This window comes from Tetrao urogallus, assembly GCF_951394365.1.
Source record: "Tetrao urogallus genome assembly, chromosome: 16".
In the NCBI taxonomy this organism is placed as follows: Eukaryota; Metazoa; Chordata; class Aves; order Galliformes; family Phasianidae; genus Tetrao; species Tetrao urogallus.
The window spans coordinates 2,996,814-3,021,010 of NC_136829.1; the positions used below are offsets into that span (position 1 = coordinate 2,996,814).

Consider the following 24,197-nt stretch of genomic DNA (forward strand, 5'->3'; position numbering starts at 1 on the left):
AAATTTAATGGAGGCAAAGGAGAATTGCTTGGTGCTGAGTGAAGGTGGGCACAGAGCAGGCTGGTATCATCGCTCCCATCCTGTCACCACGGCATCTCTACCTGCCATTTATCCCAAGCTGCCTTCTCAAAACTGCTGTGGAAAAAAGCTGATTTCAGCCCAGTTCCCCCATCACACCCTTGGAGCCCATCACAGGCACTGGGATGGAGAGTTTTTGAGCGCTGAGAGGCACTTTGGCTCCAGGTGGGCTTTCCATGCTAATCAGATCTGCTAAGGTGGTACAGACCAAGGCACAGAGCCTTGCTCAACCAGGCTGTGGGGTGGGGAGACAGATAGCCTCAGGGGTAGCAGCTTACAGAATGCTTCTGAGAGATTTATAACTGGGCAGCTCAATGGGACAGAATTTGTTTGAGCTTCTAATCAGAAGTCCAAAGCTTATTGAAAAACTCGTCTTCCAGTCCCAAATTATCTGCAAACATTCTTGATTTTTCAGTATTAATTTATCGTGGGACTAATAATAGTAGCAGATAGAGCTGTGCATACCGGCTGGAGGAATTCTACTGATCCATTTACTTCAGAGAATAAACAATTTATACTGCTCTTAAGAGACCTCTTCCCTTTCCATCATTAGCTTAAGTTTAAAAAGTGTTCCTCTCAGCTGTGCACCTTTCAATTCGCTGTCTCTTCTCCCTTGTTCCTTGCAGCCAGGCAGGGCCATGTCCTCCCCAGCAGCAGGTGAGCACGTTGGGTAATACAGTGATAAAAGCTCCTGCACAAATCCCATTGCTCTTTGCTTCCTCCTCTCTCTTGTGCTTAACGATCTGTTGCCTTCTCACTTCGGTTTGGTGCTCTGAGTAACTGCTCTACGTGAAGTTTATGCAGCTTAATTAAAGAGATTTGGTCATTTTAGCTTTATTGCTTCCTTCTTGTTATCCTCACCTAGAGCCAGCAGTTGCTCCTGTTTTGCTTGAGGGAGCAGTGCTGGTCCTAGGCAGTATCAAAAGTAGTAGACACAGGGAAGCACTTGTATGCATTTAAATTTAAGGTTAAATCACACTGATTTCAAGGAACACTACTGTGAAAACCCTGTTCTATGTCAGACTGATATCCTGATTATGAGATCTAACAGAGGTGGTGGGAGAAGCTGACCTGTTTCGAGCTGTCCTCTGAGAATGAGCATCACTCGCATTTGAATACCAGGTACATCCCCAGCTGACCCAGCTGTGGTTTCGGGTGCAGTGTAAATGCCCTTTGCTAATGCTGCAGTTTGGCCTTTTCCCCAGCTGGAAATTTTAATTTATTTCCCTGAATTTTAACGTGCTGAATCCCTATTCAGCTTTGTAAGTAATTATTTTGTCAAAGCATAAGGTATTGTGAGACCCACTAACAGATGCTCTGCTGTTATTTCACATCCTCCGACGGCACAGAAGCCTCTCAGGCATTAATGAGTGTTGTCTCTGAAGGGGACTTGTAAGCAGCCGTGTGGGATGGAAACAATTTCCTAGGCTTGATCTCTCAATAGATGCAAAAAACATCCCCGGTATCTACTCCTCCCTTTGGGTTGGCTTCATCCTCCTCTCCTTTCATAGGATCACTACATCAAAGATGTGAGAGAAGATCCCAGCTAGGAGTGCTCGTTTCCAATTCAAGCTCAGGACAAATAAGAGGGATTTCCAACAAAGTTAATGACAGCAGGAACTACAGGCACCAAAGATGCCACTGAGCCTCAGACTGCAGCGAGCTCCGAGGCTTTTTGTATCCACAGCAGCAGGGTGGATGGGGATACTTCTGTGCCTGTGTGTTTGTGCTCTTCTCCAGCTCTTTGATTTATTTAGCAAGCTCTGGTTTCCCTGGTTCCTCCAACCAAAGAAATCCACCGGTTGCCCTGTGGGACCAGCACTGATGTCACGATTGCGGGCGCTGGGGGTTAGACCATCTTTGCTCGGAGCTGAGATCATGAAATGGTGTAATTCCCTCCTGTGGTTGTGCCTCTGTGCCATCACTGGCGAGGAATCTGGGTCCCTTCTCAGGATACAACTGGGTTTTAATTTAATTAAGCTATGTCAAAGCGACCCAGCCATGCTACTGTACCACTCCAGTTCTGCCCCAAAGCAGCTAACAGAGTGATTCACTGCTCACACTCCCAAGGAGAAGGGACAAAAATTATTTTCTCCCTCATTTACAGAGTGAAGTTTTGGTATTTCAGTTTTTCAGAACTGATTTTCTGGATTCAAAAGCTGCTGAAGAGCCGGGTGAAAATTCACAGCAACCACAGACCCTCTTAACCTTTTCTATGCCTTTTGCTTCCTAACTGCCAGAAAGCCACAGCTCCAGCTTACTACTTCCTTTCATTTGCACCTTTTGCATAGATCTGCAATTGCACAGCACGATGTTTTGAACAGAGATCATTTTACCCGAAGACCATATGACCAATGCCCATTTATTTGGGAGCAGAGGGAAGATGAAGGTGGTCAAAGCATCCTTGTTTTCTCGTGTCCCTTCCAGTTGTTTTCAAAGCCTCTGCTGAAGCTTCTGTGGTGGGATACAGGCCAGGAGAGAAGCCAGGTTGCTTCTGATCCCTGCGTGTCCCCTTTTCTTACTGAGCCCTTGCTCCCTTGGCACAGTGCTGGCAGGATCTGGGTATGTCTTTTTGTACCTGGGGCTCGTTGGCTTTAGGGCCACTACACCATGGGCCTCGGTAGGGCTGAGTGCTGTTACATCAAGGGGACAAATCTGGTTATGGTTTAAATCCACACCTCTCAGTTTCACTTCATGGGTGCATTCACAAGAGAAGATTCTTCCAATTGTATTTCAGTCTCTACACGCTGAACCCTGCCAGAGGGATGGGCTGGTTTAAAACCACGACACAGTCATCCCGTTCATCCCCTTTGACTGTTTCCTGGCCAGAAGGTGATTGTCACCCAGAGGGATGCTGCTCCTGGGGACCTTCAGGATGAGCTCACCACAGTTCCAGGAGGTGTTGCAGCACCACGAGGCCATCACTGCTCAGTGCTGGGTCACCCTCAGCTTCAGCAGTGTGATCGCACAGCTCGGTTCGACCTGGGTGCTTCGTTTCGATGGGTTTGATAAGGCAAACAACATGAGCTGCATTTGTCTTCGGGGTTGAAGTGTCTGGATTCAGCTCCCTCCTTCCTGCCTGCTCTCCCACGGAAACCAGGCAATTGTGATTTATCTCATTTTAATGTACTCTCTGCTGAGGATTTCAATATGATTATCCCTGAGCTCTGGCCGACCACTTCTAGCCTGGATCCTTGGCCTTCTCCGTTCATGAAAGGCTGCTTTTAGCTCTTTGGCCTACTTTTAACCTCAAAGATAATCTCTCGGCAGCGCTTGGCCTGCTGCCAGTGGGATTAAAATCTGCCCGGGTTATTTAGTCTCCTAATGAAATGCAATACACCCAAGAATATTGGTTCTAATTAACACCCCGTCCGCAACATCTCTCCCGAGTCGTTAGGAACAAAATCCACCCTCTCCCAGTCACCCTGGCCATTAGAAAGGAAACGGATTTCAGTAGGTTTTTGCTTTTATTACTTGCAAATAGCTCTCTTCCCAAACTTCATGCTGGCTCGCTCCTTGTTCCCTAAGCTGAATTGCTGCCAGGAGTTGTCTGACACTTTAATTTTATTTAGGTCTTGGCTGAAGTTTGACTTGGGTGAGGCTGGGAAGCTGAGCGTGCCCTTTGGCCACCGGCTGCAGGGTGGCACAGGCATGGCAGGAAAGCACAGATCCCAGTGGTGGATGTTGTGGGCTGGCTTTGGTTTGTAGGGCACCAGAGCAGTCCTCGTCCTTGTGGCTGAGTGCAGTCTGATGGAGGAAGAAGGCTCTGAGGATGCTTTGACAAAGCCTAGAAAGCCTGTCTTAACTTTTCGCTGTCGCAGCTGCTGATAGAACACTAATATATTCGTAATTCGAAGGAGAATAGCTCCAAATAAGCACTGCAGCCTCTCAGAAGCCCTCATCTGTGCTAGATTACGTCAAGGGCTCTTGAATTAAACAAATCTGAAGTTTCTAGGCCAAGCCATATTTGAGATATGACATGAAATAGCATTAGGAGATGCTTCAAACACTCTGAATTACACTTATTTTCCCTAAGACCTATGTCTCAGAAAGGGATTGTCTGATTTGCCTCAGGTTTTGCCAAAAAAGCCCTCCTCTTCTGGCTGTATACCATGCACACAGTCCAAAGATGCACCCAGGTTTTCTGTATGACTCCAGCAGCTGGGCCAAGCCCAGCCACTTGGAAAGTTTATTACAAGGTTCATCAAGGCAGATGGGGAGAATGGGGACAGTGGATCTCTGTTAGCCAATGGTGTTGGTGTTCTGTGAGACCTGACTCTCCTGTCACTATAGAAGAAGTTGCTACTAAGATGCTTGGAAAAAAAGAAAAAAGAAAAAAGAAAAAAGAAAAAAGAAAAAAGAAAAAAAGAAAAAAAAACAACCCTATTTCTGAGGATCTCCTTCCCAGAAGGAAAGCAGAGGAAAGTGGAGACATGGGTCACATACCCGTGTTCCTTGGGACCCTTACAGACCTCTTTGAAGATCATGCAGTGGGTTACAGAAGGTGTCTGCTGAGGCTGGAACTGAGGTGACCCTGAAATGAAGGAGAGAAGTTATGACTGAGTATGAAATGAGCTTTATTGGGCAAGGCTTTATTGTCTCTCTGCCAGCTTGGCCTCAGCTCACTGCAGGCAGATTCTTTGCAAAGCACTGCATGGACAAATGTTTTAGCATCAGCACAGGGGATGGGCTTTGCTGGGGGGTTCATCTTCACTAGAGAAGAAGAAACAAGAAGTCTGCAGAGCCCAATGGCCCAAACCTTGGCAAACCACATCCTGCTGTGTGTGTCCTCTTCATCCTGCCCCCAAGCAAGACAAATGAGTGTTAGGAGCTTTTAATGATGTTTGCTCACATTTCAACAACTCCCCGGAACCCTTGGTGCAGCAGAGCCTCAGTGAGGATAACCAACCATTGGAAGAGGAGCTATGAAATGCAGTCTTCTCCAGTAATGTGGGATCTGTTTGAGGTCTGCACATCCTCACCTCTTCCCCCTACCCAAGCCCACTGGCATCTGACCACTCTGGTACAGCTGGGCAGCTCTCCCAAAGCACCTCCTGACCCAAGGTCCCATGGGCTGAGCCTGCGAAAGGCACATGTGAGGGAGAAGTGCTGTATGACCATGGTGGTTGGGAACACTGAGGGAACTGCAGGTACCCCAGAGCTACGCCGCTGCGCTGGTTGCAAGGTGACAGATGTATGCAAGCAGGACTTCTGGGAGGGGCCATGCAGTTGGGTGCTTTGGTGATTAAACTGGCTCAACCTGGCTATTTATGGACAGAAATCATATCCAGAATCCAAGCTGCAAAAGGGTTTAAGTACTCTACCAGAGAGGTGTGTTTAAGGGCTTGTTTCTGGTGAACCTTGCCCTCGGATGACTGCTCCCACCCTCATGTCAGGAGAGCTGCAGGAGGCCAGGTGGAGGAAATGAAGGTGAAATATTAAATTCAGCCACGATGTGAATGTTAGTGTGAGACAGCAGCTTTGGGAGAGGTGCTGCAAGATGCCCCTCTGCTGCAACCCTAAGCATTCAAAACTGTGAGCAATGTGAGTCACATATCTGCAAACTGGCTCTGTGCCTTACAGAAACAATCTGTATGTATTTATGTATATCTCTGTGTGAATAAAGGATGAGGGGGTGCTTTTAAGTTTCATTATGAATTTTGAAGACTGTATTTTTAATCATTTCTTTGCAGTGCTGAGGCTCAGTTTTATTCCATCTGTTACTGCAAGCTGAGGGTGCTGGGCAGTTACCAGCTGCAGGAGCCACAGCTTCTGAGGAGCACCCGTAATGCAGAGAACAGCAGAGCCCTCCCAGGTTATCTGAAATCATGCAGCCAAAGTGGGATTTCATTTGGGGGATATTTTCCAAACATATTCCAAGTCAGGTGTAAGCAAAAAAATCTGTGGAGAGGAAGAGCTGCTAAGGCAACTTTGTGATGCAGTCTTCCATTATGAAGGAAGCCAAGGCATTAGGCTGTAATTTTCTGGGTAAGATTTTATGTGGAATGGTGAAAGCCTTAGACTTTGCTGAGATATCTCCTGGGTGCGTGCTCATGGGATCTGTTCTGTGCCTAGAAAAGAAAGCTGGGAAGCAGGGAATACTGTCTCCAGCCATTGCTGTGTAGCTGCCAGCTCTTGCAAATACACCCTAAATCCCAAAAATGCTCCCAGAAACCCATCCCACACCTCCAAAACATCACCCAAGCCCACAGAGCACCTCTTAGACCCTCTGAACACCCCAGAATTCTCAGAATTCTTCCCAAACCTCCTCTCTATGACTCCCCTCCCCCCACCCCCAAATACACCAAATCCCTACAGCACCCTCAGATACGTTCCCCACACAGCCTCCACGCACAGAATGTAGCATCCAGGAGAGCAAGTATGAAGGACCTGAATCAACTTGCGTAAGTTTCCATGCCTTTAAGTTCACTCCAACTGAGATCAGTGCGTCAAAATTAGGCCTTGAAAGAGTATTTTGGACCGAAGCGTTTTAGCAGGGAATGCCATGATCAAGAGCAGCCTTATAGCCTTATATCAAACCTGTGTGCTGCCTGTGCCCTGCGACAGCCCTGAGCTCCCCATCCCTGTAGGGATAATTTCTTTCCCTAATTGCTGCCTTCTGGCCACGAGTTATGAGAGATGTTTACCCCAAAACACGCAGCTGGGCAGAAGGACTGCATCCTAGGAGAGGGTTAACATAGAGCTGGAGGCAGGATGCCCTCATGGGAATGGAATGTGTAGTGGTGGTAAGTGGTGGTGCCCCAGAAGCCTTTGAGAGCCCACTGACTACTGCATGCTAACGATTGGTATTATTAAAGAACAATTGATGGTCTGTAACCAAACAACAGAAACTAATTACTGGAAAACTTTTATTGTCCTTTAATTACTGGGCCTCTTTGTCAATTAGCAAAAGAGAGAGAGAGAGGGGGGAGAGGGAGAGTCGCTTTATAGCAACAATAAATTTTCTAAAACTACAGTCATCAGTAGCTGAAAAAGCGAGTCTATTAACACACAATATTAAGGCACTGTATTTACTCAAGCTGCTAAATGTAGGTGCATTTCTTCTGCAAAAGTGCAGAGCTCCAGGAATACTAATCAGGGTTTTATTCCTGGGGCCCTGCTGCTGCCTGACACCACGGCTCTCATTCTCCAAGCAATTGTCCCCCTTGACCGAGGGGTTCTTTCTGGGAGCCTTCCCTAGAGCTGGCCCTGTGCCCACCGTGCAGCATGGCAGCATGAGGAGTGATGGCACTAGTGATAGGACAAGGGGGAATGGTTTGAAACTGAGACAGGGAGGTGTAGGTTGGATATCAGGAGGAAGTTTGTCACACAGAGGGTGGTAAGGCACTGGAACAGGTTGCCCAAGGAGGCTGTGGATGCCCCATCCCTGCAGGAATTCAAGGCCAGGCTGGATGTGGCTCTGGGCAGCCTGGGCTGCTGGTTGGTGACCTGCACACAGCAGGGGGTTGGAACTGGATGAGCACTGTGCTCCTTTGCAACCCAGGCCATTCTGTGATTCTATGGACTGGGAACCCAGTGCTGGGGAGCCCAGTGGCCGCAGGACCTGCAGTCCATAGGGTTTGGCCACAAGGATCCATGTGTCCATGCCTCCTGCTCCCGGCTCTTGCCTTGCTAGCACTATCCAAAAATAGTTTATTCGACTTTTGTTTTTTTCTTTTTCCTCGTCTGATGCCAAATAAATTATTTCTGGGCATGCTGTCATGAGCAGTTAACCTTCTCTGAAGAGGTTTGAACTGCAGTTACCCCCCAAAAATGAATCACTATTTTTCCCTGTCACTTGGCAGATAGCATTCAGCAATGTAACTCGACTTTCTCCCATTAACCACTCGCTGCCTGCTCCAAAGGAGATGCTGTGTCTTCCACCAGGCACCCATCCCACCCTGTGACATGGGTCTCTTCTCCTGCATGGGAGCACAGAGGGCCACCAGACCTGGAGGCATCTTTGTCAGGGGTGAGACACTTTAAACAACAGCTGCCAGATTCTTGGAAGCCTTAGAAATAATAAGACGAATTTGGGACCCCGTTCTTCTTTCAGTCATTCTGTCTTTGAGTACTGAAGGGCTTTACCGAGTTTTACACCAGCTCCTCCACGTGCATTGGCAGAATCGGGGCCAGGGGTTATTGCAAAGGAGTTCAATTACTCCTAAGAGTAACTGCTCTTAGAAGTAGTTTGCAAAAGAGCAAAGTACCAGGCCTTTATCGGAAAACAAACAGCACTCCAAGGCACGATGGCAAACACAGGAGGCGCCTGGTTTCCCTGCAGCTGGCTGCCGAGCCTGTGCCCATGTGCCAGGCTGTGCTCCAGGGCTGTGTGTGCTCTGGCAGGACGTGCAATGGGGAAGGAACTCATGAATTTGTTACCATCTGTCTTGCTTTACTTTACTTGAACAGATGTGGGTTTCGTGCTAGAGGTGGGAACCCAACGTGCGTGCCCATCTATGGCAGCTGGTTTGTAAGCAGTGTGGAGCTGGGACTCTGCACCCACTGACATTCCAGGGATAAGAAGAAACAAGAAACAGTGGGGCAGAGGATGGCTCCCTGACCAAGGTCCCATCTGTGTGCAGAACAGGGCAGGATGAGGGCATCAGCAGCTGCAGGGAGCAACTCCTGGTGCCAGGAGGCTTTGTCTTCCCCCACACCTTCATCCCTTCCTTATTCCTTCTTCTTGCACCTGTTGTCTCTCCATCCCCATTTCCTTTCCTGTTTTTACCTATGAGGTAGCCTATGAGGGTTGCATTTTCAAATCATGCCTCCACTACTTTTAAGACGTGAGCGAGCCTCGTACAAGAATGCTTCTAGAGAGGTTCAACACAAGCCAAGGGACTGGGAGACCTTGGACCTGTTCCCCAAACTTCCTGAGAAAAATGACATGCTTTGTGGAAGCATTTCTGGTGGTGAGCAGAGCCTCCAGCAGCTCAGCTGGCAGCTGATAGCTGTGGGGTGGATGCTAAACATCCAAGAAGAGGTACAGGATAAAGCCCTCATTTGGGTTGGATTGTGTTTGGTTTTGGTGCTCCTTAAACACAGTCTGGTCATTTCCAGGTGTGGAGCGGACACGTGAGGCACTATCACTGTTAGGTAGCAAACAATTAAAAATCTATTCATCTTCCTTTGGGGATTTCCCTGGTGTTTTCTGTGGCTTTTTTGGTTATGATCATCAGAAGCAATCACTTACCCTGTCCTGGCCACTACTGTCCTGGTCATCGCTGCCACAAGAAAAGATGACAACACCCACCCTGTGCCATTGCCATGATGTTCCTCCACCAGGACATTTCACATCTCCCTGTCTCCAACAGACATGGGATCGTGGGAGAGGTTCAAGTTTCGCTTGTAAAAACCAGACACTTTGTGCTTCTGCACTGCTTTCTGCTGCAGATACGAACACGACTTAGCAGCTCCAAACCAGAAGGAAAATAAGAAGGAGCTCCAATTAAAAATGAAGATGACAGTTTGGCCGGTTCTGCAATTGGGAACCTCAGAATTTTTTAGCAGCTGAGGTTGGCAGCACTCTTAAATTACAGGGAAGAAGTTGCCTTTTCACAGAGCCTTCCATCCCACGGATCCCAGCCTGCTCCACCAGCGGAACCAGAAATACCCCCAGCCCATGCAGCAGCACATCTCTGCCATCTCTCGCAGTGTCAGGTGTGTGACACACGGGGACCTTGCAGCAGGCAGCCTGTATCCTTCCTTCTGCCTGTGCCTCCACATCAATGGCCATAGGCTTTTAGCCAAATCTGCGTTTTCACATCACTGAATTTAAGTGTGAGAGCTGAGGAACATGTGGGTATGGATGGAGCTCATTTTAAACGCAAGCTACATACAGTAATGAACGTGATTTACCGGATTTATTTATATGAAATAATATAATTACCTAATTAGATGACAATTTAATCTTAATTTTCACTGGATTTTATGGTAACTACAGGAAATCACCAGTAATGCACAGAATCTATTATTTCACCTAGTTATATGTTTCAACTCCTGGGTGGCACTCCAGCCTGCAAAGCATCAGGTCCAGAGCATTTGGGGATGCTGATGATGTTAAACCAGCACAAGGCTGGTTTGCTCCTGTCTCTTGCAAAGGTTGCAGCTGATGCCAGAGCAGGAATCCCATATGGAGTACAATAGTACAATAGACCTGCACTGTATAATTATCATGCTGTCTCTGCTTTCATATCACAGGTATTTTTAGATGTGTCAGTTTGAAATCTAGGATTTAGTGCACAGAGCCTAATGGATTGTTCTTTCTTTCTCTCTCTTTTAATGTCAACTCTCAATATGCATGAGGCAGACATAAAAGCACTTTTGTGCAGGTGCTGTGAATCTCTTAGTGCAGATGACAAGGGGAGATGGTTTTCTAGATTCATTGAGCTTCAGAGGAGGCAGGACTGGATGATTCAGCCTGATCTCTTGCATAGCAATCGCTCAGGTTTCACCCCCTGCCCCTCCACTAGCCCAGCAGTTCTATGCACCCCAGGAGAGACACAAAGGGCCCTTTGGGTGGCTTGTTCCCCCTGCCTCGGCTGATGCTTGTACATTTGAAGTTTGAAGTTTGTACAATTAGGAACAAGAAGAGGGAGAGAACTCCAGTTCTGTGCAGCCCTCCAAGGCCGCTCCAGTTCTGCACAGCAGCAGAGACAGGAGCATCAGCCCACAGCAAGAGCCACCTTGGCCAGGTGTCACAAAACCCCATGCACACTGAGATGGATATCCCAAATCCCCCAACCCAGCGCTGCATTTGGGCTCAGAGACTGGAAAGCAAAGATGGACCTTCTGCAGCCTGCAGCACTCAGCCCTGTGTGGAGGACAGCATGTGATGCAGTGCAGGGGTGCTGTGTCCCACTGGGTGCTGTTCTCTGAGGTTTTTTTGGCACTCGCACCATAAATTCATTGGTTTGATGACAGATTTGGTAACGGTGTAATTGACTGAATTATGTAAAGACCACAACTGCTACGACATCCCTGATCACCCACTGCACTGTGGACACAGACTTTGCAGACACTTGCAAAGGCACATAAGCACAGGAGCAAATTCACTCCACCCAAAGCAGCATCCCAAACCCATCTGACCCCAGTGACACGTCACGCAGCTCACATTAATGCCCAATGCCTTCCAGCAGAGCTTCTCCACACCCAGCAAATGCTCTGCAAACATGACCCCAAGCAGGTTCATCCCTGAGCTGCACAGGGCTGTGCACAACACGCTCACAGCACCTGCGTGTACCAGAGACCAGCAGCAAGCAGGAACCAAACACACTTATCCTCATCACCTCCTCATTACCCCGAAGTTTACCACCGCTCCTGATTTTATTACATTTCTCAGTTCAAATTGAGGTTGGAACCAGTCAGGTTTGTTTTTTTTTTTTTCCCCTCGTACTCAATATCAACACAGCACCAGAGTAAGTAAATAAAGGGGAAGCTCTAACTGGCAATTGCAGTACTCCGCACACTGGCAATTTCTGATTGTGTGAATGATGCTCCGGGATTGTAGTAGAGGCATAATTGAGACAAAAAGAAAATCCTTCCAAGAAATTTCTGCTTATTTTAGCTGTCACTGCCGTATAACTGAAGCTGTGGTGGAAACCAGTAATTCATGGGAACGGATTTTCAAAGTCCCCCTTTCGTGCGCTGCAGCCCAAGGTAAACAACTGTGCTCTGATAGTTAACCCCACCCTGTTTGAGGTTGAAGTGAAGCATTTTTTTCCAGTCCATGGTATTTACTTAATAGTCGTTATCAAGCTATGATGAGATCCCCCTTCCACCACCCATAGCTGTGGGCTGGGGGTGCACCCCCCCGTCCCAAGTGGAGTCCCCTGCCCTAGAGAGGAGTCATTGAGCAAACACGCAGAGAGCGAGGCAACCAAAGATAAGGTGGGGGTGGGGGAGGGAGAAATCCATGTTTAGCCATAGCACGAAGACAACAGATGTTGGCAAAATGAAGTCATCTGGAGCAAGATTGGTGTGCATGGGTTGGTTGTGCTGAAGTATTGTTGGGGTTACGTGTTCTAGCTTTGGCCTGGGATGTGCTGTTGAGCTACAGTGGGGAACAGAAACGAGGTGCCATCCCCACAACCCTGCAGCTGGGGGCTGGACCCAGCTCTGCACCTCACCACCACAACCCTACCACGGTAATGTTGGGGCACAGATGTAACACCAGATGTGCCACATTATTCACCATGCCAAGTGCATTCATTTGGGGAGATAACAATACCGGTTGTTCTATTTTTAATTCAGTTTCTTGACAGAACATTTAGCAGTTCCTCTTAGAGAAGAATTTTGTAATGGGTTCCTATCATGTCAATTTGGAACGCATTCCAGCCTCCCACTACTGAGAAGTATAAAACTATTGGCAACATATGGCATCCCCGTGGAGCTATTTAATTGTACAAAGGGCTGCCAAAAGATAAAAAGGGACTCAGAAAAAAATAAAAAAAATAAAAATACTACAGCTCCATTCCTCCCCTTTCAGCATCTAACAGCAAAACAGCTTGCTAGATTTCCTAAATCCTTTCTCAAACAAATCTGGATTGCTGCTATGGTGCTTAATAAGCTGGGGGCTTTCATAGCAAGATCAGGGATCTGACTTCAGCCCAAGATCTCCGATTTCTTCCCCTTCCCAGTGGTGATCATGCCTGGTTTGGGGCCTGTGTTTGTGCCAGCCCTGTGGCCCCAGTGGGGCAGGGTGAGCCGTGGGGCAGCTGCAGTGGCTGCGGAGCGGGTGGGAGTGGTGGGAGTCTGCCCAGGATGTGTGTGTCTCCAGCTGCACCCCCCCAGCTCACATCTTGCAAGGGCTGTTTCTTGGGGCCTTTGGATATGCTGTTATTTAAGAATGCTGGTGTGCAAACTGGGGGACATATCTCAGGGTTCTGGAGAAGCTGTGTCAAGTGTCAGGAAGCTGTTGTGCCACCTGGAGTGGTTTTCTTCAAAACAGCTTTTCAGGAAGAAAAACGTCTTCTGAATGTCAGAATGCTCCTCAGGCACTGCTTTACCAACTGGCACAATCTTTCTGCATCCCTGCATCCCACACTGCCCAACGTTCACCCTCCCAGCCCTCACCATGCTCACACTGGCTTCTGCCTCAAGTCTAGGGAAACCAGCTCTTTTTTTGGCCACCAAGGTGTGAGATAGGGCTTGGGCATTGTCCTCACACAGCATGGCATCAGAGCTGCCCAAGAGAGCCCCTCCACACCAGTCACAGCCTGCTGCATTTACTCCGTGCCTGCAGTCACTCCAGCACATCCCCACTCCACACACAGGCACAGTCACAATGATCCACCAGAATGAAGAATGCAGGATGTGATGCAACCTTCTTGTTCAGTGCTTTTCACATTGACAGACTTCTCCAGGAGAAGCCTCCAGCCCTTGCAGGTTCTCTGCTAGTGATGGCAAGATGGCAAGCTGAAGTTTGGGAGATCAGAATTGCAGCCCTGGGTTAATGCCTTTCCTACCCTGTGGAAACCCGGTGTGCAGAGAAAATGAGGCACTTTCATGGGGGGAGGTGGTGCTGGGATGTGCAAAGGTGTAGATATTAACACTTACATTGGGTTTACAAGTTTACGGGCACCAGGGCTGGGTGCTCCACTGCACAGTGCCTTGCACAGGCTTGCAGCCTCCTTGGGTTGTGTTGCTCCTACACCAAACCTGCTCAGCCATTTGCCAGGGGCTGCTCCAAGCTGACATTAAAGGGGTCCTAAAGCTGGTGTCCTGCTGGGAGGCACAACCCCCCTGGGGACACTGAGCCACTGGCAGTGGCTGGGAGCAGTCTGGCTGTACCACTGCAGCTGGCTCAGGTATGAGGGCTCATTCCTTGCTTTCTCACTTGTCAGAGCACCATTCAGTTTCCCCTGGTGATGCTAGACTTCAGGAATAATATTACATGGAAATACTAGGAATTGTATATACAGAGAGAAAACTTTCAACTAACTTGAAGTCTTACCATCTACATGAAAAAAGCAGGCGAGAAACAAGGGATCAAGTGAAAACCTAGCCCTGTCTGTATAGAGAGAAATTCAAGATTATTAAATGGCAGTCATTCTGCTGAAAATGGAAACCCAACTTTAAGTAATCCTATTAAAGGAGGCCTTGAGGGGGCAAGCAACAGGTATGCTCAAAACCCATGTTAGGGGATGGAGATCGGGGGCCAAACACACAGCTATAGAGAAACAGGCTGCAAGATATTCTGTTACATCAGAAACTGAAGTCCACATGAGCATTTGCAGCATCATGAGATGCCAGGAAAGTGAAGAGAAGAGCATGGCAGGGAAGTCCCGTTACTCATCATGAGCAGCACAAGCCCCACGCAGCCTTGGCCTGTGTGTGGGTAGGGAGGCCAAAACTCTATCAGTGTTTTGGAAGGGGCCACAAGAGCAACTTTACATAAGAAACAAGAAAAAAAAATGAAATCAACACATAAGGCAGAGAAAGCGTCAGCCAAGATCACTTAAGATGCTCCAGAAAGAAGAGATGGAACAGGAACAAAAATATACCCAGTCTGTCATTAAAACCACCCCTGTGCTGAAAACCTGGAGGCACAGCCTGCACAGCTCTATGGGAGCAGCTCCGGGACTCACCTGGGCGCTGCAGCAGCAAAAACGATGCCCACGTGGGGCAAACTCACTCAGACTTTTCCCCACAATGACTTTGTTGGCTTTGAGAAATGCTATTCCTCGTTGCACGGCTCAGGTGTGGAGCTGGCCTGGGTCAAGTTGAGTCCCATTGCTGCCCATTGCTGCCTGCATATCAGATACCTCTGCTGTGATATCAGATATCTACCTGCTGTGGGGGTCTCCCACAGCATCCCCACGACAGTGCCCTCTCCTCCTCTCTGGGGATCTGCAGGTGCTCACAAGAGGGACCAGAAGCCCTGCAGGGTGCCCACCTCCTGTCCTGGAAAACCCCAGCACAGCTCTTTGCTGCTTTCTGCTTTTTAGTGTTTCCTGCCAACAAAGGAAGAAATAGCCTGACAGAGATATAAATAACCTGACTGAGATAACAGATGCCTAAATCCTGGTGATTTTCCTGAAATGATCCTAAGTCACCGGGGTGGTTTTGAAAAGGTTCTCCTGCGGTGCCAGCGTGGAAGTGAGGTTTGGCCTCTGCGGGAGGAAGAAAGCTGAGTGCATTGCTCCACTAAGGGCTGCTACAGCTCCCCATTGGCATGCATTATTTATAGCAGGAATAGCAGTAAATTAGTATCTGATGAGCTCTCAGATTGAGCCTTTGTGTTGGCTCAGTCCCACTAATGCAGCCTACAGAAAACTCAACTGCACAGAAGTGACAGCGTGGGCTCTGTTACTGCCAGAACCTCCCTCAGATTTCAAGGAGATGGTTCTCTGGTGCTGTTAACATGAATAGGAGCAAAAGGTGTCATTGTCAACTCTAGACTGGTTTTTATCAGTGCACACTGCACTTCATTAGAAAAGGCTTCCATGTTTTTGCATGGCAAATAAGTAGAACTGGACGATGAGATGGGGAAAAAATTGAGAAATCATGTTGAGTTTAATCAGAGGAGTAACAAAAACACATCTGCTGAAAGGACTTGCTTTTCTTAGGTTCTTAAGTTGGGTTGGATCTCATTGGTAAAGGGGTAATTCTATTCCTTTTACAAAGAGTGCCAACAGTTTAAATGAAAGCAGAATACTTTGCTTGACCAAATGCAGCTTAATAATTGTCTGTCTCTCTCTTCCTTCCTTTCGCATATGAGCTGCCAAACATCTTTTCACAGAATCACAGAATTGATCACAGAATCATTAAGGTTGGGGAATACTACTAATATCATCCAGTCCAACCATCAGCTGACATTGTCATTCTGACAGCATCATCCTTTGGGTTGGGTTTGGCCTTGGGTGTCATCTTGAAGGAGATCGGCATCACATCCAGCAGCAAAGACAGGCAGGAGGGGAGCTTTCCTCGACAGCCATGTTTACCTCAACACTGTGGTCTGGGTTCCCACGCAGAATGGTTCACCTCATCAACAGCTGGAAAATCTCTGGGCACCAGAAATTACCAGCATCTGTGTTTTCCATCTCACATACAAAACTGCAATGTTCCAACTGCCACATCTTCTTTTGCAGAGGACGAAGATGGGTGATGAGTTACTCCCTCTCTGCTGCTCAACATCTCAGCACAGAACAGGACTCTCCCAGGATCTCTCCTCTTTCCTTTTTTAATTTTTATGTCATTTTTTTTTCAGTTGTTGCTACCAGACTTTGCTGCATTCAGAAGAACCTCCAGAGTTCCCTGGGGAAAGCAAACTTCATAGGGGAGAAACTTCTTTCCACGGCCAGGAGAGACAGCAGCTCTAACCTTCACTCCTTCCTGCTGATGAAGGGAATCAGGGGTGGGTGCATCTTGGGATCCCATTGCACCAGCATGGCTTCTATCAGCATGGGGGTTTTAACTGGTCAGGTATAGGCAACATCCCAAAAAACAGAGAGCTTGCAAAGGGAAGTGCAGAATGTATCTGGCATACACAGCTGGTCTCCTGGCAGAGATACTGCAAAGAAGCAAAGAGGCTGAAAGGGACAGAAGAAGAGACAGATCATCTCTTTGGAGCCCAAAAACTGCACGACTCAAATGTGACATGTCAAAAATCAAGGTAAGTTGCAACCTGCAAATAAAATATAGTTAAAAAAAAAAAGAAAAAGGAAACAATCTTAGGTCACACAGCAAAAATAAAAAAAATAAAAAATGAAAAAAGAAGCATGGAGCTGCTATACTGGAGGAGAAGGGTGAAATGAAAGATAAATGTAGTTATAGCCAAAAACTAAATGGGTACTTTGCTTCAGTTTTCAATAAAGATGATGCTTCAGGACACAAGGGCACAGAGATGATAGCTAATGGGCATAAGATTTATAAAAATGGAAATTTCGGCATCCAAGGTGAAAGCAAAACTGAGAGAGCTTTAATGCACTGAAGCCAGGGGGAACAAATAATCCAGTCCAGACTCCTGAAAGGATTGGCACATTGAGTCCAACATTAAGGATTTTTAATACATGAATCAAGCAGGAGAAAATAGCAAGCCCAGTTCTCATGGTAGAAAAAGGAAATAAAGGGCCCAGGCAGCTGGAGACATCAAGAGTATGCAAAGCTTAGAATAAATTTGCTGGGAAAGAATAATTAAAGACCTGAAGGTAAATGGAAAATGGGATCAAATATAGCAAATAAAACACTCGGGTGATCCTGATGAGGGAAGTAATAGAAACAGAATGAAATGTAATAGTACAAAGTGCAGAGCTGTGCATGCTGGGACTAATAACATGAATTTCTGCTTGAAGCTTGGGCCTCATCACTTGGAAATGACAGAACAGGAGAGAAACTTGCTTCTGCTCATCTGTCACAGGGGACAAAATGGCAAACGTGCTTATCCCAGGCAACATTTTCCCACTAGAAATGGGCCGACGTGGGTTCCACGTCCCTGGTCAGGTGCAGTCACATCCAGGAGGACATCCCAGCACCCCTGCTGGAGGACCAGGAATGAAGGGGAAGGCTCAGAAGGGGCCACATGGCCTGAAAGGAAGGGCTTGGCAGGTGTGATAGGAAAAATCAGCAGCCAAGGGAGAGGGAAGGGAACAAATAGGAAGGAGAAACAACGCTGCTTATGCTAAAGGACCGATGCAGAATAAGGGCAAACGGAACGTGCTAGTTGTGGAAAGCGTTTAGGAAGCAGTAAGATTTCTAATGGGAGAGATGTAACAATCTGAAAGAGTCCAGCAGTTTAGGGGAAGGAGGACACTGAGGCTAGACTTGAAAGAGAGACGAACAGACTCCTGATGGGCCTCTCCTCATCGCCCAGTCGTGCAGTTTGGAAGGGGATGTGGGAGGAGTGGCTGGGCAGGAGGTGAAAGGCACGGGCAGCCTGCTGGGCTTTCACATTCACCTCCCCATTTCCATACTCACAACCAAGACGTGAGTGGGAAGAGCTGAAGCAGGAGGCAGAGAAGAGCCTTGATGTTCAAGCAGCAGGTGTGTCACTGACCAGCAGAGGTGGGGACGTCACGGCTGGGCATAGAGGATGAGACCCCTCTGCGTTTCATCTGCCAGGAGCAGGTCTGTGAAATAAGAAAGCACTGTTCTCCATCATCACTGGAGCCACTGCTTAAATTCACTTGGATCACGGGGTAATTTTTCCACCCTGCTAAAGGTTTCTTTTGTAAGTGCCACTCCATGTCTCTTGATTTGATTTCCTTGTACCTTTTTTCATCCATTTTTAATAGGCTTCCAGATTTTTAATAGCTTTAGAGATTTCTTTTCTCCTTCATGTCTATGTTGTTGATTGTAAGACTGGCTTTTGGATCTCTCCTTTCTTTGATACCCCGCTTGCCTGGGCCGTCTTCTCACTTATCCTTTAAACATATTCTCAATGTACTCGGTTTACTTCATCGAGCATTTTTTGAAAGCATTGCCTTTGCTTTTCCTCTCAACTCTGTTATCTGAATACATCTTAGGTAATTAATCAGCTCCCATTGATCTGAACATAAATTTCCAGATTTTTCAGACATTCATTACATGCGCTGAATAGATGTGAGAGTGGCTGGATGAGAGAATTCATACCTGACAAACAGCCCATCCAGCTCTGAGCTGCTCTCTGAGCTCCTCTCCCCATTGAGGAGCCGGGTGGAGGAGTGGCACCTTTCAGACAGCTGTGAGCAAGAAGTAGAAGTACAGAATACAAATTCACTCCTCAAGGGCTCTTCTCCCCATTCCTCAGGATGAGCAGCCATTTCTGACTGGAACCCACCAGGACCAGCTGGTCCATTAGTGCTCCTTACTGCCAGCCCATCTCTCAGTTACAATGCATTTGCATCCCAAGCACCTCAGTGCGGCCATGAAGCTGGACTGGAGGCTGCTGCCTGCAGTGGGCTTTGCTGTTGGCATCAGTTACCTTCTTTCACCCTGAGACCCAAATATTCCCCAGGGACCACTCTGCAGCTCCTTGTCTGTGCCCTAAGAATCACAGCATCTGAAGGGCTTGGAAGGGACTCCTGGAGATCCCCCAGCACAACCCCCTGTCAAAGCAGCTCCCTGCAGTGGGTTGCACAGGGTGCTTGGGTCTGCTGGAGCATCCCTGTGTCACTGAGCAGCTCCACAGCAATGAGTGCTCTACGTTTGGGGAATATTTCCTGCATATTTAAAGAGCTTTAAGTCCTATATGCATGTACTCCATTGTGTTTCATTGCCAAAAATGCCATTAAATGAGTTTGCTACCGCAACACAGGCAGAGACAGCCCTGCCTTGCTTTTTGTGTTTTATGTATTCTCGTGCTGAAAATAATGAGGAAAGGATCGTCAAGGTGGAATGAAAGAAAAATACAGGGATTGCACACCTCTCTGAGTGGACAGGAGTGACAAAGGCCATAGGTGGGTGTGGGTCAGATAAATTGTGTGTGATGTCTCATCGCCATCTCCCTGGCATAGCCAAGAGTAATGTGTTTGCAAGGCAGAGAGCTCAATTCAATCAGCTCTCTCTCTGCATATATTTATATGTATATCAGTGAGTTTATCCCTCCGCTTTGGTTTCAGCAGGGATATTTTCGGAGTGAGCTGCAAACCAGCATGAATCAGAGATCTTGAAACTGGGTCTGAACAACAGCAGAGCCTTCTATTATGAAAATGCAGTTTAGCAACGAAAGGAACAAAGCCTCACCACCTCAGCCCAGGATGGTCAGGACCTCGTTCAGAAGGACACCGTTTTTCAGCGTTTGGTTTTATTATGAGCTATATCACTTATTCTCCTGATTCTTTCTTCTCTGAGCATCGGATTTGCTCATGCAGCACAACCGTTCATCAGGAATCATTGTTGCAAACAGAATTCCAGTTGCAGATGTCAAAAGTATTTTTATTTTCATCAAATACTCTGTTCCATTAATACGTCACCTCACCCAAAAAGTTTTTAAAAAATCCTGATTTTGGTCCCATAACTCTGCCAAATGAAGATGATGTGCCAGCCTTCCTGCAGCTGGCTTTTGAAATGGTCGGTGCTTGGGTGTCTGCATGAGAGTGATTTAATATTTAAGGGGAGGGAAGAGGATTTGAAGAAGCCTTACAGCTTAGGAAGTTTGTAAAAAATCTCTTTTCTGGTTTAAAGTGAATCAGAAATGTGGATGCTGTTTATTGTCGTGGACACAGTTTTCTCACAGTATTCAGTCTGGGGGAAAAATCTCTTTTCGTTATGCAACATGGATCTGATCCTGCAAGATCCTAAACAACCAGCAAAAAACTGCAGAATAGCTCTCGTGTATGGTGGCCAGCACAGGTTTCCACGCATTGGGTGCAGAGGTCAGATGGGTAGGCATGCACAGTTGGGAAAATGCTTTTTGGTGCTGCCACATTCTGGTTTCCTCTCCCCTCCCAGCTCTCACTGCTGCTCTGGCTCAGCAGACGTGCCAACTCTTATCCCTGGTCTCCACGTCTTCTAATAAGCTTAGCAAAAGCCCTCCACTGCATATGGTCAGATTGCAGTACTTGAATGCTTGTAGCATGGGCAAATCAAACCCAATTTCCCGCAGTACAAAGCCCTGCACTGCTCCCCAATGAGGGCTATTTTCCTGCCAAATTGCATCTTTCAAACCACAGGCAATTCAGCTGTAGAGCTGCCAAGAATAAAAGGTCAGAAAGGATACCATTTTTTAAAAAAAGATTTTCTCCTCTTCCCTTCAAAAGGAGCTCTCCTAATTCTGCTTAAACTTCCAAAACAAGGGAGAAATTGTTGTGGGGTAGGTGCAGATTATAAGCAATTTCAGCCCGAAGGACAACAGTCTGCAAAACTATCAAGAGTATGGGAAAATAACAACTTCTAACGGGGCCAGGGCTGGAAAAGCTTCCCATTTACTTTGGTTTATGAAGAGTTGCTCCAGCAAAGCCAGCAGTTGTGCAAGCAGAATGGGACCTTCCTGAGAACCACAGAATCATAAAGTTTGGAACAGAGCTCTAAGAACATCCAGAGCAGCCGTCCACCTACAGCCAATATTGCCCCCTGACCACATCCCTCAGTGCCACATCTCCATGGCTCTTGGACGCCTCCAGGGACAGAGACCCACCGCCTCCCTGTGCAGCTGTGCCACTGCAGCACCGCTCTCTCTGGGAAGATTTTCCTAATATCCAACCTGATCCTCTTCTGGTACGACTTACAGTCATCACCGCTACCTGTGCAATATTTTGCACACATCAATTTCATTTGAAAGACTGTCACGAGCACCTGCTAAGCAGCAGTCTTTATAAGATAAGTATGCAGCAAATGGGAAGATGGGGAAAGCATCTCTCCTTTTCTAGATGGGAGAAAAAGTGGACTGGAAGGTGATTGCAGCAAACAATAAAATATGTAGAAAGAACAGAGTAATGGAAGATTTTAAGTGCCCAAGCAGAGAGTAGAGGACATTAGGGAGAGAATGCTAGCTGGAAGCTTGTTTATGGGATTGGCATAAGATTGCATTTCGACTTACTGTGTGTATCAGCTGAAAAGGAGGGGGGCTACGTGACTCGTATTCAGTGCTGCACTGCATGGAAGGTGACTGAAGACAAGCTGTACTCCACAGGAAACTGTTCTGCCAAACACCCATGTCCATGGTGACGGGCTTAGGGGCGAGGGAAGGTTTTGGAGCAGGAAACTTGGAGCAGTCACAGTGCTGCTGACAGCCGCCTTGCAGCCAGCACGAGAAGCCAGCAGGAGTGTTTAGGGCTGATGAAATCATATGCGAAACGTTTTACAACCCAAAGCGCTAAGGAGATATAAACACCCAAATCAGTGAGTGTGTTGGTGTGATGGCAACTCTGGGGTGCGCGGCAGGTGAGGCACGAGCTGCTCTGCATGCAGAAAATCACGGAACCAAAGAACATCCTGAGTTTGAAAGGATTTATAAGGATCACTGAGTCCAAATCCTGAAATGTGAAGTTTACTGTTGGTTGAGGAGGGGAAGAAAAATAAGCCAGCAGAGGAAAACCTTGTGTAAAGCACTGACATCCCAGCCCGGTCAGCTCTGATGGCAGCACAGTCTGAGATGGCAGAAGCAGAGAGGTGACAGAGGACACCACGTGGAAGGGGCTGAGATGTGACATCAGTGCTGCTGCCAGGATTCACTGCTACATGTTGGGCCTTTTGATGCAAGATTTAGAAACTCACCCTCCAAAGGCAGAGATTCATTTTCCGAAGGAAGGAGCCTGGGTGAGTGGAGAGTAGAGCATTAAAATGCTTTACCATGGTGCTTGAGCAGATAATTAGGCAATTAGTAGTATTAAAGGATGACAAAGAGCTTGGTCTAGCTGAAGGACGTTGCTGGGTCTTGAGGCCAACAGCAAGGGGGAGGGAGGAGCTGCCAGCTCTGGAAGCCTCTCGGAGGGCTCCCGACAAGCATTTGGCTAATAACCATGCCTAGCACTGCTGCCTGCCATCCTGAGCTGCTGAGGTGGAGGATGAAGGTGAGGGGCAACAAAGGCTTGCATTTCTTTGGGTGTGGAACCACATATCTTTAAGCTCCCTTCCAATCCAATGCATTCTATGAGTCTGTGACGTTTTTCTTGCCCCCTTTCTCAGTACAGCTTAGCTCACTAATTTTGTTTGGATTTTGACTGCTCCTGCGCACTAAGCAGATGTTTTCATTACATTTTCACAGTGACAATGAGCTTTTATTGAGAAGTTACAGTCAATTTAGAACCCATTAACGGCTGTGAACGGTTCAGATTGTCCCTTCCAATTTTCATTTCTTTGCCTTTTATGCACCAAATTTGTTCAGCTACTGTACTGCCCCACCATGGAACTTGTGGCATTTCCTAAATGAGCTTTCAAAACTTGATCGTTACATATTGTTTCATATTTATCCACAAATATTCACTGCTCTGTCCATGCATTAAAGCGAATGCTCAGGCATCTGGGCTATTAATAAACAACACTTGATAACAATGGTCCTCGTGTGAACCATAAGACTCTGCAGTATTAATAGCCTTTCCTTTTGGAGGAGGACTATTTATTCTTATCCTTTTCCTTTCTTCAGGCTGGGTCTGATCGAATTGTTCTTTGTGAGTAATCTCCATGGAGAATAAAGTTCTTATTCCTCTACGAAAATAATTCATTAATTCATCGTGTGAACTTTATGCAAAGAAACTCAGCCTTTTGCTTTCGCTGTTTGCTCCTTATTACTCACTGTTGAGTCTTGGTTCACCTTTAGACTTCTGTATTGCTCCTCCTACGTAACTGGATGATGAAACGATTAAGCAAAGAGTGACTGGTAGCAGTACCCAATACTATGCTTCTTTGGTGATTAAATCAGCCTTTTAGCAGGGATAGGAAGCTCTAGAGACCCGTGAACTTTTCTTTGAAAGACTGAGAAATGTCTGCTCATCACAAGAAGCCAACACAATGACTCTACAGGCGACTGTGGCTTCTCTCAGCCCAGCATGGAAAAAGCCTTTTAGCATTTCCAAACCACAACAGCAGCTCACTCTCTTAGGCCTGCAAACCTCCTGGAAATATTTTTCTGTCTGCAAAGGCTGGGTGAAGGACACTGTTTCAGGGTGAGATTAAACACCATGTAGAAGCGCAGTGGTGTTGGTGAGGGCTGAGCAGTGCCCAGACTTGCCGCTTCCCCTCTCCTTTGGCTGAGTTTATCCTGCGGTCTTTTTTTTTTTTTTTTTTTTAATTGAGAGGAGCCTGGAAACATTTCTGCAGGGCTTAAACCAACTGCAAAGCTGGGAGAGCCCAGAGGAGTGGACCCAGGCTGATGTGGGGGAGGGCATAGTTCTGTAGGGGAAGTTGTAGCTTGATGTTGTGTTAAGTGGTGGGATGCCCTCAAGGCTCATGAAAAGGGCCATTTTTGCCATTTTTTCCACGCTTCCTACAGCCTGGAAGAACCAGGAGCCCTGTGACACCTTTGAGCACTCAAACCCTGAGGTCAAAATGCAGAAGTCAGCATCTCTTTCTACACGTTTCTATAGAGCTCACACCTTCACCTTTCCAAAAGATACCGCATCAGTCGTATTGTTTGTCTGCTCATTGGTAGAGCTCATCAGTTCTTCTTCTGGCATTATTTATTTCTGCTGGTTATCAAGAATACATTTTACCAAGGTCTCCATAAAGCAACTGCCCTCAGCACACTGGGGGACCTGACT

At 47.2% G+C, this 24,197-nt stretch overlaps 1 protein-coding gene across 1 annotated transcript in view; it reads right to left on the minus strand.

The window, feature by feature from the left end:
* The window catches only part of TOX2 (TOX high mobility group box family member 2), a gene marked incomplete at both ends in the record, with an annotated part of 145,363 nt that extends 123,702 nt beyond the window's left edge, over positions 1-21,661 (minus strand). The window contains one exon of the mRNA XM_079543562.1: positions 21,539-21,661. Within this exon, the coding sequence (XP_079399688.1) occupies positions 21,539-21,661 (123 nt within the window). The remainder of the gene's footprint in view (positions 1-21,538) is intronic.
* Between the last annotated feature and the right edge of the window lie 2,536 nt (positions 21,662-24,197).